Here is a 17,180-nt window from a genome sequence, read left to right on the forward strand (position 1 = left end):
CTGCTGTCTGCCTTGCCGCCAATTCGGATGTTGGCATGGGCAAACCAGAGATCAAATTGACAATTCGCCTTGGTGATACCCCAACTTCCCGCTTCGTGACTTCACGCCGTCCAGACGTGCATCCCAATCTGCGCCATCCGTCCCTGACATTGGCAGTTATACGAGTTGAGATGTTAGATGGAGGTCACCAACGGTCAACCTGAGTCAGGCCGTGATTAGCACGTGGCTCTCCCGGCGTCTAAAACACAAAACATTATGTGTAGAATCGGTATATGTAAGGACCTTGTGCATCTTGGCGGCTGGCATAGGTGGAGGCTCACTTCAGTACCTACAGTATCTCAGACCTCTTAAGTATCGAATTATGAATTTATGAGGACGAACGAAACGGCTCCCAACACACTTATACGGTGCGAAACTTCTGCCGAAACCCTTTTGACCTCAAGTTGTTAATCATGATCTTCCATGACACGCCGAGCACTTATGAGGGCGGACAGTGAATGATTCCCAAGAGCACTCTACCTACTAATGATAGGAATCCATGATGGCAGGGAGCTTGAGGTAGATTAGTAAGATATCTCCAGTCTATATGGCTACATGCGACTCAGGCTGGTATTATAAATCCATGAGCTGGACCCCAACGTAAAATTTGTCCGATTCACATCATGTACTAGTATGACTTTCAAGCCCAGTTTCATCTCTACGCCCCCCGCCCGGCAAACATAGGCAAGTACTAGTAGTAGAGTCTCTATTGTCTTGTTGATAGAAGTCAGGGGACAATATGATGCCAATCGGACCTTCACTTTCCCTTCGATCCTCTCGAGTACCAAAAGCAAGTTCTACCATCAGCTCCTCGTCAATACGTCTACTCCTGACAACCGGGGCCATAAGTACCACTATCTTTCTACCTAACGCTAAGGTAACAACCCACCACACCAGGCACCTGCCTACCTCTTATGTGAGTCGATACCTTGATCTACAAAACCCCCTTTCCGCTGCTCCTCTTCGATATCGGTGCAGTGGTATACGGGCGGCTCCAGGATATATAGATGGAGTGGATCCTGGCTGCTCCCTAGTCCGACTCCCTCAGCTACCCACCCACCGCAACTTGAGTCTCGATCTAGAAGGACCGGTAGCTAGGGCTTAGTAAAAGCGCACTGATATAGCATATCCGACAGTCAAAGAGCTCAGTGCTAATCCTCAGTCAGACAATCAAGTCGTCGATTTCGAAACTAACAGCTAACTATCAAGCAGCGACCCGGCTTCATATAACTACCGCTGATGATAATCGAATGCACCCGTGAATACCCCTACACCAAGAGGAACCCCAAAAACCACCAATGTTGCGATTGCGGCATGGAAGAGCATATTGAATAGCGCCTCCGGGGAAAGAAAGCGCGACCGGGCCTACGGCCCTACAAGGGGGACATGTCCCGGGGGGTGCGGCCGCCCAGCAGCAAGGACCGACAATCGACATCGTCTTGGAAAGTATATAAGCCAAGTCCACCTTCCTACTTTCACCCCCCACCGGTTGAGGTGAATCTCAGTGGTAATGGTCCTCTCCTCGTAACCCACATCAAAGAGAGGTCGCCAGTTCAATCCCTGGATCGCAACCAAGTCAGGGCACTAGATAGAATTGGAGACATCAAGCTCAGAGCGCTGCTTGGCGAATCTTCTCGCGCATTGTTGGGAGATTGAGTCCCTCCGCAGGGACATCAAGGCTGGCAAGGATTCGGCAAGCAGTGGCAACTAACGAGAATTAGTACAGGTATCAGATCATTAGAGAAAATGGTTCCCTACCGTTTATCTCAAACAGCGCACGAAAACTTGGGTTAGGGGTAAGGAGTGCTGCGGCAGTATTCATGCGGTCTTTGGTTGGTACCCCAGAACTGGGTTCATCCTCGACACTGGGGTTTAACGAGGATACCTGCCGTTTCCCCGGTGGTTTGATCCCAAAGAATCCATGGATTCCATTGCCTGTCTTGACGGTATCTCGCGCGTATTCGCCGCCTTCGTCTTGGAGGTTGGTACACCAGAAATGGGTTCATCTTCGATATTGGGGTTTAGCGAGGATACCTGCCGTTTCCCCGGTGGTTTGATCCCGAAGAATCCACGGGTTTCATTGCCTGTCTGACAGAAACCGAAGGACGGAGAATGACTTCCATGCTTGTGCTAAAGGCCAACGGACTCGTCCGCTGTCTCTGTGCGTTGACTGCCCTAAGTGTGTCAGCTTCTTGTATGCATATTGCGGGATGAGGCGAGACAAACATCGCGTGAACACGAGTGTTAATGGCGCTAACGTCAATCCATACGGCCTGCACGGCGTCTTCGAGGGACTGAAAACCTGCTCGGATCTCGTCCCTGAGATCGGTGACGAACACATCGAGGGTCTCCCGCAGTTGGTCATGCGTAACATGAGACTTGAAACCGGTCCGGTTCTCAGCGGCCAACAAATCGAGCGCCTCTCGCAGATAGTGAATCCCTCATCGAGAGACACTCGCACCCCCCGAAGGAAATGGAGGCTGTTGTCAATGTAGATTTCCGAAGGGGGGAGTTTCGAGGGGAATTGAACTGAGGGCCTCTCTGGTATGATACTCCTCCTCCCATTCCGCTATGCTATCATAAAACCCGTGGGGGGTGATCGTTGGAAGGAGGACTTCACTTAAGTACCTCGGGGCAGTCTACGATGGACCTAGTTCTGACTAAAGAGATGATGGAATGGTGAGCAGAGAGAGATGATGGAATGGCGAGGAGAAAGAGAAGAGATGGAATGCTGAGCAGAACGAGATGAGATGGAATGCTGAGCAGAACGAGATGATCGGATGGAATGAAGGTGAGTGAAAGAGAAAAAGAAGAAGAGATCCAGGCAAGGAGAGAGAGAATTTACTTATAGTACCGTTGCACGAGCAGTTTAAACTTTCGCACAGAGCAATCGCACCTGCTGCCTGCCATGACGCCACTTTGATGGCTCAACACCCATGGTAGAGAACTAGCCCCTGCCTATTTTAGGTTTGTAAGGTGCGCCCCAAGCAAAATATTGCCTGGTAAGGTAGGTGTTACGGTCTATTGAGCTACAGGCTTCAGATTGCTGCTGCGACTGCTCCTCCCTGCTCGGCAAACGGAAGCCATGCCGGTATGACCTGCGAATGTAGTAGGAGCACGGGGAAAGCGGAGAAGAGGGAAAGCGTTTCGCAATCTTGCGACGAGGCCCCATACGCCTACGCATACCTGTTATGTCTGGGCAGCGGAAAGTTCAGCCAGGTCGAGGTTGATCTGAACCTTGAGGCCGGCTACGAGGACATCAACGCATCACCGAAGCAGTGGAAATCCGAGCCAATCGCTATCGCCTGATGATATTACAGAAGCAGTCCGCTCTATCGACATGATAACGGACCCATATCTATGGACCATGCCCGTTCCCAATGCCTTGGCCCCCCAGCTTTTCGAATGTTTAGGCGTAAAAGTTGACCGTCTAGAATCAGCGTTAGCACCATAAAAAGACTTCTTTGTGGGGACGGGAGACTCACGTCTTTCTTCTTGGCCTGCACCTCGGCGATGGCATCAACATAGTGCTCGTGGCCAATCTTGTTCTTGCCCATCCGCAGGGCAATCATGCCAGCCTCGACACAGACGGCCTTGAGCATGGCGCCGCCAAACTCGTCAGTGCTGCGGGCCAGCTCGCCCCAGTTGACAGCAGGGTCAACCTTCATCTTGCGGGAGTGGATCTTGAGGATCTGTGCGCGCGCCTCTTCGTTGGGGAGCGGGAACTCGATCTTGCGGTCAAGACGACCGGATCGGAGCAGGGCGGGGTCCAGAACATCAACACGGTTCGTGGCGGCGATCACCTTGATGCGGTCGTCCGAAGCGAACCCGTCTAGTTGGTTAAGCAACTCCAACATGGTCCGCTGCACCTCACGATCGCCACTCTTCTCGCTGTCGAACCGCTTCGTACCGACGGCGTCCAACTCGTCAATGAAGATGATTGCCGGGGCTTTCTCCTTAGCCAGCGCGAAACAGTCGCGGACAAGCTTGGCGCCGTCTCCAATGAACATCTGTACTAATTGTGGCCCGGCAAGTTTAAGGAAGGTGGCCTCGGTCTGGGCGGCGCATGCTCTTGCAAGGAGTGTTTTGCCTGTGCCCGGCGGACCATACATGAGAGCACCTAGGATCCGGAGTTAGCACGGACAAACCGATCTGTAAGCATAAATGGTCCATTTCCCATACCCTTGGGTGCTTTGATGCCAATCTTTTTGAACCGCTCCGCCTCCTTCATGGGCCACACGATGGCCTCAATGAGCTCCTCAATCTGCTTGTCAAGACCGCCGACATCACTGTACTTCTCGGTTGGCTTCTCGTCAACCTCCATAGCCTTGACTCTGCTGTCATATTCTGCCGGAAGCGTATCCAATATCAAGTATGAGTCCTTATTTACCCCGATGAGGTCGCCGGGTCGCAGCTTTTCAGGGTCGACGAGGCCAATGAGGGGCAGGAAGATGGTTTGCCTCGTGGACGTCTTGATCACGGCCGACTTGCCCACTCGCGTGGCATCCAAGTCAATGTTCGCACCCTCCTCCGATGATTCAGCAGTAGGGTCCAGATCTAGGAGCTCGACGACATTGCCGACGAGGTAGGGGAGTTGGCTATAGAATGACCGAAGTCAGTCAGTAATGCCGGATTAGTTTCCAGTGCGGCCGGCAACCTACCGATTGTTGGCGATCTTCTCCATGTTCTCCTTGATCTTCTCGGCCATGGTGGCTTTCTCATGTGATAATCGCTGATACTCGCTCTTCATGATCCTCGCATCATTCTCGAGCAGGCGCCGGCGAGTCTTGATGTCTTCTGTACTGAGGCTCAGGATCTCCTCATCCAAGACGTTGTCCTCGGGCTCTGCATCCTTCATCTCGGCGTCACCATCTCCTTGCTTTCTCTTGTCCTTGTCGTCGTCTTTGTCCTTCTTGTCCTTCTTGTCATCGCGCTCGCGGCGCTCGAGATCATCGAGCTCCTCTAAGGTTGACATGGCGATGGGTGGGAGTCGGTCGGCTTGCTGAACTGATTGATCTGCGACGCGTGGGAGGTGAGGGAGAAGACTCGGCAATTTGGAAAGCACGTTGCGCCCTGAGAGTGGCCGACCGGAAAGATGATACCTGGAAGAGGAGCTGGGGGATGGTTTGGGTCTCTGGCGGCGGTTGGCGAAAGATATCAATCGAATCAGCTGCACTCCGTAGGTTTAGCTGGGCTGCAGCAGGCAAAAGCGCGACGTAACCGGGCAAGGCGGGACCCACTCCCTGTAGCCAACCAGAGCCGCCAATAATGCCATCCACCTTCAGCTGACTAAGAGAGTCATGAAGCCTAGCTGTCTGAGATAGGGTGCGGAAATGAAATTGAAATTTTCTGAAATTCAGGCTTTTTGTGAGATGTGAATCATAAGCCGGCCGCTGAGATCTCTCCAAAATTACAGCAGGGTGGTTTTACATGTATGTACATAAGATCGGGGTCACTGAACAGGGCTGGAGCTAGGCCTGACCTTAGCTCGACCGGGCGGTACGGAGAAAAGGTGGTAAATACCATAACCCGTGTGTCTACCGCCTTTTATATTTCCACGCCTTAGGAATCTTCAGATTACGAGCTAAAGCAAGAGGTAAATGTATTTAACGAATGTATTAGAGTTAGACTAAGATATTACCTAGCTAAAAGCACCTATTGTTTGTTGTAAAATGATTGTAAAGCGTTTAGGAGAATAGGAACAGTCTGAAAGGAGGGACAGTTGTGGGAGGGAAAGGGAGCGGGGCGCTCAAGCCTCGGAAGGGTTTGTTGCATGAAATTCCCCGGGCTCTGATCAAGCCCGTCCTCGAACCATCAACATCACCACGTTGAACATCAACAAATCCAGGAATAACAAAATGGACCGTTCAAGTTACTCCTTCATGATTGCTACTCAATGAGGAACGCCTGAGCGGTTTGCAGCCCACCGGTAGCCACGTTGCAGGCCACCATGGCGATGGCGTATTGCTTGGACATGGGGTCCTTAGACGTTCACTGCCACAGCGTACGAGATGGTAGAGCCATAGGACGTCAGCTTGGAGACTTCGCCCACGATAGCGGCCGAGCGCTCGGTACCGGCTGGTTTCTGGCTCAGTTCGTAAAAGTGCCAGCCCGTGACGAACAGCGACGGAACGACCAGGATGGCGCTGACAATGGCCGACGTGGCGCGCCCGTCTTGGACTGCCAGAGCTGAGAAACCACTGCTGCTGACGGCGAGCCTGCTCTGAACGGGGCCACAGAATATCAGCTTGGACACGACGCCAGCTACCGTTGTGGCCGTGGAGACGGCGCTCACGGCCGTGTTGTCGACCGGTTCCGACGGGACCAGGAAGTCGGCTGCGCCCTGCAACACGGGCGTCACAACACCCATGACGGCCAGGGGCAACGAAAAGGGGTTGTCGCCTGTCGGAGCTTCGGCTTCAAAGACTTGCAGGAAGTTGCCCACGAGAATGTTGAAGCCTGCAGCAGCATGCCCGACTATATGGACTGTCTTGGCCACCTCAGCCGGCAGGGTGATGGCGCCTGCCTTGGGCTCCGATGTGGCGTCGACACCTTTGCCAAATAACGTCGCGATGTCCTCCCAGCTGCTCGCCGAAATCAGTGCGTTGACGTCGCTGTTGTCAGGGAACGGAGCGGTTCCGTAGGCAATCTTGTAGACGACATCCACACTCACTGCCGCGATCCATGAAAACAGCTCCAGGAAGGAGATGCTGGAAACGCCAATTTCTGCGAGGATGTCGGAGATGATGGGAATGTAGATTTGGGTGTCCAGCAGGTCTATGGCCGTGTCGGCGACGCTGGCAAGCGCATCCAGCAGTGCGTCCATGACGACTTGGACCGAGGAGAGCATGCCCTCGCCCAAAATGGCCGCAATCTTCTTGATGGCGTCGGCGACGGACATTGTGAGCAGGTTAGCCGCCACATCTTGCAGCTTGGTGTAGACGGCCGAGAGGACTTGGCCTTCAGTCGATATCGCATTGAGAAGATTGTCGATGACCTCTTGCACGATATCTACCGTGGCGCTGGTGTCTTTGACAGTGAGCTGGCCAATGTTGTCTCTGAGATGGCTTGCTAGCAACATCGAGGAAGCCGTCTGATATTTGGCTGGGTTGGTTCCAGCTGATCCCGTCGAGGTCGAGGCCACAGGACCCAGGGGCGACCAGTCGCCGAGACCGGCCCAATTGCTCAGTGTCTTCTCTACCTCGGCGACCTGGTTGTTGAACAGAGTCTTGACGTATCCCAGGTTACCAACCTGGTGTTTCAGATACAATCTCACCACGTTGTGCAGAACCTCCTTCGTTCGGCGGATGTCGTCCCAGACAAACAGAAACTTGACGAACTCGATGATCTGCTCGATTGTTGTCTTGATGGCATTGAACACCCATTCAAGGGCACCGACAATGGCCTCAACCGTGTCTAGGACCGCACGGTACACCGTGCCGGCGATCTCGGCAATGAAGTGCCATGCGTCGGTTGCAGCGTCCTTGATGATGTCGATTGCGGCTTCGACTCCTGACTTGAGCCACTGGAAGAGGTCGCCAGCCGCGATGGCTATATCATCGAGATGGCCCCTGTACGGCTCGGATGCTTGGTAGAGAGTGGCGGCGACAACGCCTGGATGACTCGGCTTTAGCCTCCTCAGGGGTGTAGTGGATGGTGGTTTCACGTCGGCCCAGACATCCTTGAGGGTTCCCATCCGGGAGGCGATGACTTGCAGGTCATCTTGGCTAACCGTGGAAGCCACAAGCGGTGTAGAGCCCGGATCGCCGACAACTCCTCCTGCTGTGGTCTCGGCGGGATAGGATGCATTACGAAGAGCATCCGGGGTATTGAGAGCGGCCATCTTATCGAAGGCATAGTCCATCGGGTCAATAACATAGCTCATGATATCGTTGGGTATCGGGGCTGTGATGACGGCGGCATTCAGATCGTTGCACGCTTCGACTATGGTTATGATGCCGGACGGGTCGGTGGTGATGGTCACAGGGGTTGGTCCCACGAGATAATACAGGCCGTTGATGTAGAGCGGGGTGGCAGAGTCTGTCGATATCTGGACCTCGAGCCCGCTGACAGGCAGGCCATTGGCATCGCTGGCAACGAGGCTAGTGGTGTATGAGTTGAAAGACAGCGGTGCCAGGTCCGGCGGAGCAGCAATAGTGATCTCTTGAGACCGCCATGCCTTTGCGTTCGTCCTGGATGCCTGGGTCAAGCGCACCAACCTCCCGCCACCAGCGGCAAAGATGGTGTTTCCGCCGTCCGCTTTGTTGATTTAGGGCGATATGCGCTCAATGCCTGTCAGGATGGGTACGACAGCACTCCATGAGCCTGGCTGGTCCAGCTGTGAGGTTGGGCATGCAATGTAATACACCACGTTGCTTGCGTTCCTGCCCCAGACTATGCATCACGGTGTTAGTCAATACAGCTATCCTGTATTTTGCGGATGAATAGGGTGGGCAGGGACTCATGGATGACTTGAAGGAGCACCTAGACAGGTCGGTCCCTGACTTGACTCCAGAGTACCATTCGATACCCAGGTGAAATCCAACTTGGTGCAGGGATCAAAGAGAACACTTACGAGTTGTAACGCCGCCCAGCGTCATTGCGTACAGTTGACTGGTATTGGAAAAGATATCGTTGGTGACAATTGGTTGCGGTGTGGCGCCATCCTGTTGTTTGTCGGGCGCGAACCGGTAAAGCGTCGAGCCACCGACGGCGAAGAGATCAGTGAAGGAGTAGAACTCGGACGAGGGATCCGTGTAACGAGCAGTCGCAATTGCCGACGGAAGCGCACCTCCCGGCAGGCCTAGACGTCGTGGCAGAGGCGGTCCCGAGCCGAAGGCGTTCTCAACGGGCGTGTAGACCAGCTGCGACGCGGCACCGGCTTGCCCTGCCGTGTAGATGCCATCGACATAGCCGCCCTTCACCTGGCCGACACAGCTCTGATAATTGCCGTTCTCGATGTCGACTGGCACACCTTGCTTGACCCAGTAGCGTCCAGTCGACTTGGACGGGTCGACGTGGTACCGAGCTATGTTCTTGGTTGAGGATCCCAGCCGGTCAATGTCGGCCATGAGATACTGACCGGGCCCCATCGTCTCAGCGAACATGACGCCGACGATGTTGATCCCCGGCGGATTTTCCGTGACAGCGTCGAAGTTGACACGCTTCCAAGCGGGCTTCGCTGTCCATGATGTATCGGACCTGGAGTTGCCGAGGGAGACAAACAGCCAGTCGGTTGTGCCGTCGAAAATGGCGAGAGCAAGGCCAATGGTTCCATCCAATGCGCTCTGTCCGACGTCGAATGTATCGACTTTGACATTGCTCGCCCCGCCGAACTCTGCCGCGATGAGTGAGGTGGAGAGGTCGGTGGCTACCCATCCAATGTTCGCTTTCCCGCTCCTCTCCTCGATAACGCGAAACACGCCCGAGGTGTCGATGGCAAAGAGGAGGGCGTGGCCACTGGCAGTCTGCAGGGCCTGGAACTTTTCGGTTGGGGACATGAGCTGACCATGGGCATAATTTTGCATCATCTGGGACGAAGAAGTAAGCACCAGGCCCGGCGATGCTTCGGGGTGGAAGGTGCCAGTCAGTGCTTGCACATCTCGCAGCTTCCGCCTTGCCTGGCTGGGATCCACGTAGGTTATGGCGCACACAAGGTCCTGGTAGTCGGAAAAGTTGACGGCTTTGTACGTACGTGAAGGTCTTTGATCCGGGGAATATGAAGGCCTGCAATGTGTCAAGCGGAATAGTGTCCAGCTTCATCCACTCGACCGCGTGAAACTGCTCTTTCAGGCTGGCCAGGACATCGTTGATGCCGGTCCAAAAGTTGACAAAGCCACTGGCGTCTGGGTCTTCGGAATCGTCCTGGTTTACGCTGCCGGTGTGCCCGATCTGCAGACCGCCCGCCTGGGATACCGACATGGCATACGTGTCGGTCAAGGTTTGGCCGAAGATGTTGATGCCTTGGTCCGTGTTATCGAAGCATATCCAGAGGTAGATCTTGACGCGCTGAACGACTTTGATGGTCGTGTCGACGAAATACACATCGCAATTGTACAGCGGCTCGACCGACACTCCGCAGTAAGACGCACCGGCCCAGTCCTCGGCCAGCTTCGAATCCGTGTACTCGATGTGCATGACCTTGTCTCCGGATGCCGTAGTCTCTATCTTTGTCGGCATCTGCCCACTGGTGATGCGAATGCCGACGGTGCCCGCGGGCGACAAGGGGTCAGCTTCTGCCCGGGGTTCACACAAAATACAGTTATTCCTGGCGATGGGCAGGATTTGAGGCAGGAAGAAATCCGCCATCGAGTTTCGGTTGATGGACATGACGCCGCTTTGCTGATCAACCTCGGTTGGCAGAACCCAGTTCCAGCTGAAACTCGAGGTGCCCGGGAGCGCGTGGTTATTGGCGGCACAGAGGTGGTCCAACGTCGTGACCTTCTTCTGCTCCGCCGTGGGGTTCTTGATGGGAACGCCATTGTTATCTTTGAGCAGCGAAACCTAACGCTCGAAGGCTGTCAGCTGGAGCTGAGACGAGTCTGGTGTCTGGACCGTCGCCGCCACGGCGAGCAGCGGCCAGCCACGCTCCTTGGCGAGATCGGAGTAGATGTTGATGAAGGACTTGTAAAGCACAATCGCCGCATTAGAGTCGTCTGGTATGCCTGCCAGCTGCGGAAGGGTCTGCAGCGCAGCGTTGCTGAGGTCGAACATGAGCTGCTGCAGACTGAAGGCCGTTGCCGACAGGTTCTCCAGCTGCCGCAGCAACGCAGCCTTCTCGTCCGGGTGGCTGTTGAAGTAGGGCGTGTCAAGCTCCTTGTCGAGATCGGCCATGACAAGGTTGACCTTAGTGGAGAAGTACCACGGCGTCCCCGAGGGCTGGCTCCAGACATTCCAGCTGCCCGCGCTACCCCAGCCGGATGGAGGCTGGTTCTGGATGACGGTCAACTTGGAGCAGAACAGGTTGAATTCCACATTGTTGGCGCTGTTGCCAAGGTTGACAATCGGGGGCAGGTTCTTTGGCAAGACGCCCGGAGGCAGGCCGATTTGCAGCTCGATGCCGACGCAGAACAGCGCCGTAGTGAGCGGGGCAATGCGAGGGTCGTCACATGGAGTGCCAGCCGGTATCTCGAAGGGGTTGACACCGTTGGTTGCCTCGAGCAGCTCATCCAGAGTTACCATGTCTTTTGGGTTGCCAGTTTGCGGATCGACAAGGAAGCAAAGATACGTGGTCGGCTGGTTTCCTTCAGCCAGGAAAGCAGCAAGCCCAGAATTGATGCTCGCTTGGGTCGTCGCGACCACAAAGTCGTACCCATACTTGGGGCTAGACAGATTCGACCCCTTGGCTGGCATGGTGAATGAGATGCTTCAAGGTTTGTTGGGAGAAGAACTTGAAAACTGCTAAAGAGGAAGAGACAGAGAGGACAGAAGGACACAGTATTAGTAGTAAGGAAACAACTGATATCAGTTTGAAGTGCTTGTCGAGGCTCTTCCGAATTCTCAGCGAGGCCACAGCCTGAGAGCTCGAGGGAAGAAAAGTACAACTTGAACCGTTGATGATGGGTAAAAGGGGCTATGACTTCGTGAGCTGGACACTGTATATATACTCGAGTTTCCGAGGAACCGGAGTCCTACTCCAAATGTTCTCCTTGACTTACACCGTGACTTCCTAATTTCCCCCATCATTCTCCAGTTCCCTCTCCCGCTCAGTTCCCTCGTCCTCCTAGTTCCCTCTTTGTCTTCTAGTTCATGTCCCTCCCACACCTTCTCGATGATGATGCCACGGATGGTGGTTTTGCACGTTGCCCGGTGTGGTACAGGAGTGGGGGTCGTGAATGTCCTTCATTGCCACAGGGTTTTCAGTCCTGATATCAAAGTCGGTCACCAGCTGAGGCGACGATGCTAGATGTCGATACTGGTACTTGGCGTGCATGATGGTGTAGGAAATCCAAGCGGGGTTGAGTGCTTTCTGCAACCGACTGGCCTCATTCGTATCCTTGCGTCGGTCTGCGGCAGGTCTGATTCTAGGCTGAGACCATATCATTATCATCTATATGGAGGTAGGGGTATTTACTATACGAGTGGAGGGTTGTAAGCTCCTCTTATGTACTTTACTGGCCGTCGCGAGTCTCCCGGACTCCCCAGGTTTCTGCTACGGTGCTACCTTATATCGAGGCTACTCAGCTGGTATTAAGGTATACTGTAAGTAACTGGTCTCCGACTTGTCACAAAGACCTGACCTCATTCTTATTCTTAGGTACTATCCTCTGACGAGACTCACATTCAAAACGTCGGTGTAGTGGGCTTATATCTAAAGGCTGTGCTTCCATATCCGTGTCAATGCTCAAGCTCGAGGGTCATATCGTCAGGACTACCTTTATGGACCGATCGAGGGAGTATGGAAGCCCAGTAGCATACAGGTCAGGTAGGTTGGATACTCCCCGGGCCTGCAGGCCGCTAAAACGGTTCAGGACAATGGCTATCCGATCCCCTACCTATCCATGCCACGATTGAGGAGGTAAGTACTATATCTATGTAACCTACCTACCTACCTACCTGTTTAGCTGAACTGCATACAACTAGGTAAGGTATGTAATGAGATCATCGGTGGCATCCTCACGGGAGACCTCGTGGGGTTTTTCTTCATGAACTACTAGGTACTAACAGGTGCATGACTGCATCCCGTCCTGCCGAAGAACCGTTCTGCAAGTATCATGCAACGAATCTGATCTTCCATGCTCAAGTCTATCCCGCTAATCTTTCTCGGTGGTGATGTATGAGGTAAGTATAGACCCGTAATACAGCAGTGCCAATACTAGTATTAGATGGGTAGGATTGCGGCAGAATATCCGTGGGGTGCGCTCAATGTTGGCTATGGAGGCTTGCTTTCCCAATATCTGGGAGTTTGCCCGACTATGCGGGTATGGTTCGGGGAGAGTGCTTCTGCATGCCCGCCGCGGGTTATGCAACGCACCTGCATACGTCAAAGATCTCTGTTTGGGGGCTTCCCCAATGAAAGCATCTGGTTCAAATATGAGGCTATGAGCGACATGCCGGGTCGAAGTCCCGCCGGAGTTCCCCCGGGCCGCCAACTTGAACCATGGTACAAGATATGTAAAGGCCCCTTTTTCGACACTTCTGTCGTTATGTCTGTCGTTATGGAAAACCCCCTCAATTGTAAGCACCAAGTTTATAAAAACAGTACCATCCTCTTACAACGTTGGTGAACGGCTTAGAGCTTTGACAAAACTCCAAATATCTATAAGAAGAATAATAGCACAACTGAGTAGACCACCCTGGAGTAGACTGACATTCTCCAGACTCCAATGACCGAAACACACTGAATGTAGGTACAGTACCAGGTATATACCCCTTAACAGACTAAACCACTGTGAAGCCCTACCAAGTAGATAAGGTAGTAAGTCAAGCATTACCTTACTGGTAGTAACCATTGCAATCAACAGGCCGCTTCATTCAGTTCCTCCTCAACATCAACAAATTCGACCGACATCCCCTTCAGGATCACATTCTACAAGCAGCCTCACTGATTCGACGGACATTGGCTAGCCGGGCCGGGGCTCTGTAGCACAGGTTGGAACGGATGTGCGTAGTTTAAGTTGACTGTAACCCAGCCAAGCAGCCGGCCAACATCAAGGTAGTAGGTACTGCGTGGATCGGCACGCAGCCCGCCTTTGAAGAGACCGTCGTACCCGAGGGTATCAGATCGAAGTAGGGCCATGCATGCATCCAGCCACGCCGAGCGAACCATGACGTACGTTCCCAAGGGAAGCATCCGTCCCCGGGCTGCCGGGCAGCGCTGTCAACAGGATTTGGCTCTTCATCTCGAGCACGTTTACCCCCTCCAGGCTCCCGGTCTCCCATCCCCCGCGTAAGCTGAACATTGCGCGAAGACGCGCGGTAGGGAATTAATGGCGGGAGAATATTACCGCAACCGAAATGTCGTGATCTGCATTGTACAATACGTATGTCTCCGAGTCCAGTTGTGACACGAGCTGCACATATAGCGCTGGTGCGTGCGGCAAGATGGACGGGTCGTTGACGAAGGATACCTGTGACTTGCAGAGGTGAACCAACACGGGGTGGCTCACATCACCTCAGAAACCCAGAAAACCATGCATTCAGACCGCCGGCCAGACTCGCAATGCGTACATTATAGCGAACAAACACTAGCAGCATGCTTAACGCCGTAACACCTTCCTGACCCAACCAAATAGGCCTTGCGTGTATTACTCGTCGTCCAGGATCCTGCTCGCTATCGGCCCAATAATAGGAACCTCATACCTAACGCCAGTCAGCACTCTTTCAGTGTCCCCGAACCAGAAGAGCAAAAGGCAGACCTGTCTAATGTGTCCGCGTCCCGATAAGCGTTCAACACCAACCACCCAATCAAGACAAGATCCCCCAGGAAGAACACCCAGCTCAGAAAAGTCGACCAAGAGAAGAGCAGATGCACCACGAAAAGCGCCGTAAAAAGCAGGCTGGACTGCCATGCATGAAACCTGCAACACCGTTAGTACCGGGCCTCCCTCACCGCCAACGCCTATGGCTATATCCCCCCCTCAAAACCCAATGTTAAACCCATCTCATAGGCAAGCGAGGACGCCCACCTACCTAACGTAATCACTCTTCCTCTCCAGAATAAGCAGCAATATGCCCCCCAACGGCGGCAGCGCCAAGTACGCCAGACAGGCCTCATAGTCGAGCCTCAAGCCGAGACTGGTATCAAACTCGGAAACCATGCCCTCCCTTGCGCCCAGAGCGCTGAAGTAATCCCCCATCCCACCACCGGCACCACCACCACCACCACCACCTCCTCCTCCTACCCCAACACCAGTATTACTCCCTCCCCCTCTCCCCTGCCCCCAGGGACTCCCCGAGACGGGACTCTGCTGGTACCTCCCGACGCCATCGCCCGTCCACACGCGCTGCGGCTGGGGGTGTTGCAGGGGCGGCGGGGAGACCTGAGACGGCGTCCGGTGCTGGTACTGGTTGCCTGTCGCGGGGGAGTAGACACGCCTGTTGTCGAGCGAGGTGCGCGGGGAGGCGGCGGCGGTGGCGCTGTGTGACGACGGGGAGAAGGCGCGGGTGTGTTCGGGCGGGGAGGACTGGTAGGGTGCGAAATCCATGCTTGCTCGGTTCGCTCGCTTGGAGGGGTGGAGAGTTTCCTTGATGGTGCTATGAAAGTATGGATATGGTATAGGGGCCTAAGGTGTCCGCTGAGCTTGTTCTGTCGTCGCGATGCTGGAAGGAGTCTGGCGCTGGACTGTTGCTCTGAGGTGTTGTCTCGGTGGGCCTACATCCGCCTGGATTATCAAGCTTGCTAGTGGAGGCGCTTGTACATGGCAACGTACGGAGTAGGTAGATGACGATTAGCTTCCGAAATTGTTGCCTTGATGGAAATTATCCTCAATTATCGGGCATCGCAGCGTCGACAACTGCCGTAGGCTGTCGATGACAGCTTCCTCTGCTCAACTGTTCAGGGTGTTGTCTGGTGGTCGCTGAGCCGCATTGCCCTGTTGTTGGAGGAAGGAATGACGCGCGCAAGCAGCTGTGGCATGGATCCCGTTTAGCCGACAGGGGTCATTGCAGGGACTTGAGTGGGGCAGCACGATCCTAAATGGGCAAGTATCGGTACCCGGGTACCTAGGTACTTTTCATGAGGTACTTGTACCTTTGGTACGGAGTCGTCCTACGCGGTTGGCAACCATTCCATGATTTTGTCTTACACTCTTATCAAGGTATCGGCAACCAGGCGGTGATGGCGTACAAATAAATATTGAATAAACTTGTTACAATAATGTTTGCAGTACAGGTCTAGTAATGCTGCAATACAATCGGCCAAATATCAGGCTTTCCGCAGCGGGTACTCTTACAGAGCTGAAGCTCTTACACCTCATGAGCTCTCCTTGGCTTCCTTCCCTCCGTTCTGCTCCTCTTCCAACACACTACGACGGCTCTCCATTGTGAGCCAAAGGCTCTTACCGGCACCTTCTAACGTAGTTGTCAGGCCAAGACCGGCGCTCTGGAGCATAGCGACAAGCTGTGCACGCAGGCTATCCAGACCACCCTCAATGCCGCCGACCCACTTCACTCCCTCAATGTCGAATACCTTATCCTCAACCCTTCCACCCACCAGCATGAGCTTCGAAAGGCCATTTTGAGCCGTGGGCTCATAGTAGCTGGGGTTCTTCTTCCTGCTCGGGGCCGGGAACGCCGGTGGGCTTGGGGCAAGGACGCTCAACGCAGCGGCTAGGTGGGCGGGTGATACGGCCGGTAGGGTAAAAATGGCTAGCGGCCCGACAAGCAGCGGTGAGATCTGGGCGTATATGGACGATTCCGGGACTGGGATCTCGCCCTTGGCGATGCCTTTCGCGACGTTGTACGCGGACTTGGACAGGTCATGGTTGTACACCACCTGGACCTTTTCGCCCGATGCTGAGGACACTGTCGTGGGCGCAACCTGTGAAGGGTCGTAGAATTCGACGATCTTGAGCGCAACGTCGAAGATACGCCCGCGAATCACCTGCAGCTGAGCCCTCGAAGCGATGTCGGCGGAATCCGTCCCCGGAGTAGAGACGTTGGCTAGGGCAAGCTTCAGCTCCCGTCTTACAGCTGCCCATTCTACCGCCGTGAGGTTGTTGTGTTGGAAGACGAGGATCAGGGGCGTTGAGCGGAGGAGAGAGGTATAGTTTCGGAGGAGCTGCGACTTTCGCGCGTCTGCCGGGCGGGCTGTCGGGGGCCTCGTAGGAGGGACGTAATCATCCGGTAATCTCAAGGACGACCTGGATACGGCTGCCGCGGTGGCATACTGTCTTGGAGCCAATGTCACGGCAGGTGTTGAGGGCAGGAGGGCGACGAATGGTGTGCTTGGCGCCCTCGAGGGCTTGATGACGGAGCCCAGGCCGCGCGGGACGGTATATCGTAATCTGGGAGGCATCCTGTACTGTTCACTGGTTGTCAGCATAAGAACCCCAGCGAAGGTAAGGTAGTTCGGCAGTAACAAACCTGATCCGCAGCCGCTGTTGTCGCTCTCTTGTTCAGGGTCCGCGAAATTTCGGCGTCGCCAATTGCTCGAGCAGGGGCCAACACCGGAGCCCAGGAAAGATAACTTTGACCGCCCA

General features: G+C 54.4%; 4 protein-coding genes across 4 annotated transcripts; all 4 read right to left on the reverse strand.

Moving 5' to 3' along the window:
- Positions 1-3,448: 3,448 nt before the first annotated feature.
- Positions 3,449-5,014, reverse strand: N656DRAFT_714264 (26S proteasome subunit P45; the record flags this gene model as incomplete). Its single annotated transcript, XM_064811951.1, has 4 exons — positions 3,449-3,469; positions 3,525-4,159; positions 4,222-4,637; positions 4,701-5,014. 4 exons carry the CDS (start codon positions 5,012-5,014, stop codon positions 3,449-3,451), a joined length of 1,386 nt encoding a protein of 461 aa, XP_064667769.1.
- Positions 5,015-6,005: 991 nt separating this feature from the next.
- N656DRAFT_838457 (uncharacterized protein) lies at positions 6,006-11,609 on the reverse strand. Its single transcript, XM_064818859.1, has 5 exons — positions 10,594-11,609; positions 9,730-10,542; positions 8,615-9,698; positions 8,356-8,433; positions 6,006-8,298 (listed from the first exon to the last, which is right to left on the reverse strand). The coding sequence occupies exons 1-5, from the start codon at positions 11,389-11,391 to the stop codon at positions 6,023-6,025; spliced, it is 5,049 nt and encodes a 1,682-aa protein (XP_064667770.1). The 5' UTR covers positions 11,392-11,609; the 3' UTR covers positions 6,006-6,022.
- Positions 11,610-14,285: 2,676 nt separating this feature from the next.
- N656DRAFT_714275 (uncharacterized protein) lies at positions 14,286-15,185 on the reverse strand (the record flags this gene model as incomplete). The annotated part of the gene is made up of 5 exons (XM_064811953.1): positions 14,286-14,340; positions 14,397-14,558; positions 14,671-14,805; positions 14,956-15,075; positions 15,130-15,185. The coding sequence occupies 5 exons, from the start codon at positions 15,183-15,185 to the stop codon at positions 14,286-14,288; spliced, it is 528 nt and encodes a 175-aa protein (XP_064667771.1).
- Positions 15,186-15,819: 634 nt separating this feature from the next.
- Positions 15,820-17,119, reverse strand: N656DRAFT_846989 (uncharacterized protein). Its single transcript, XM_064819251.1, has 2 exons — positions 17,065-17,119; positions 15,820-17,002 (listed from the first exon to the last, which is right to left on the reverse strand). Exon 2 carries the CDS (start codon positions 16,994-16,996, stop codon positions 15,953-15,955), a length of 1,044 nt encoding a protein of 347 aa, XP_064667772.1. The 5' UTR covers positions 16,997-17,002; positions 17,065-17,119; the 3' UTR covers positions 15,820-15,952.
- Positions 17,120-17,180: the final 61 nt, after the last annotated feature.

Source organism: Canariomyces notabilis (assembly GCF_033297395.1).
Source record: "Canariomyces notabilis strain CBS 508.74 unplaced genomic scaffold N656scaffold_20, whole genome shotgun sequence".
In the NCBI taxonomy this organism is placed as follows: domain Eukaryota; kingdom Fungi; phylum Ascomycota; class Sordariomycetes; order Sordariales; family Chaetomiaceae; genus Canariomyces; species Canariomyces notabilis.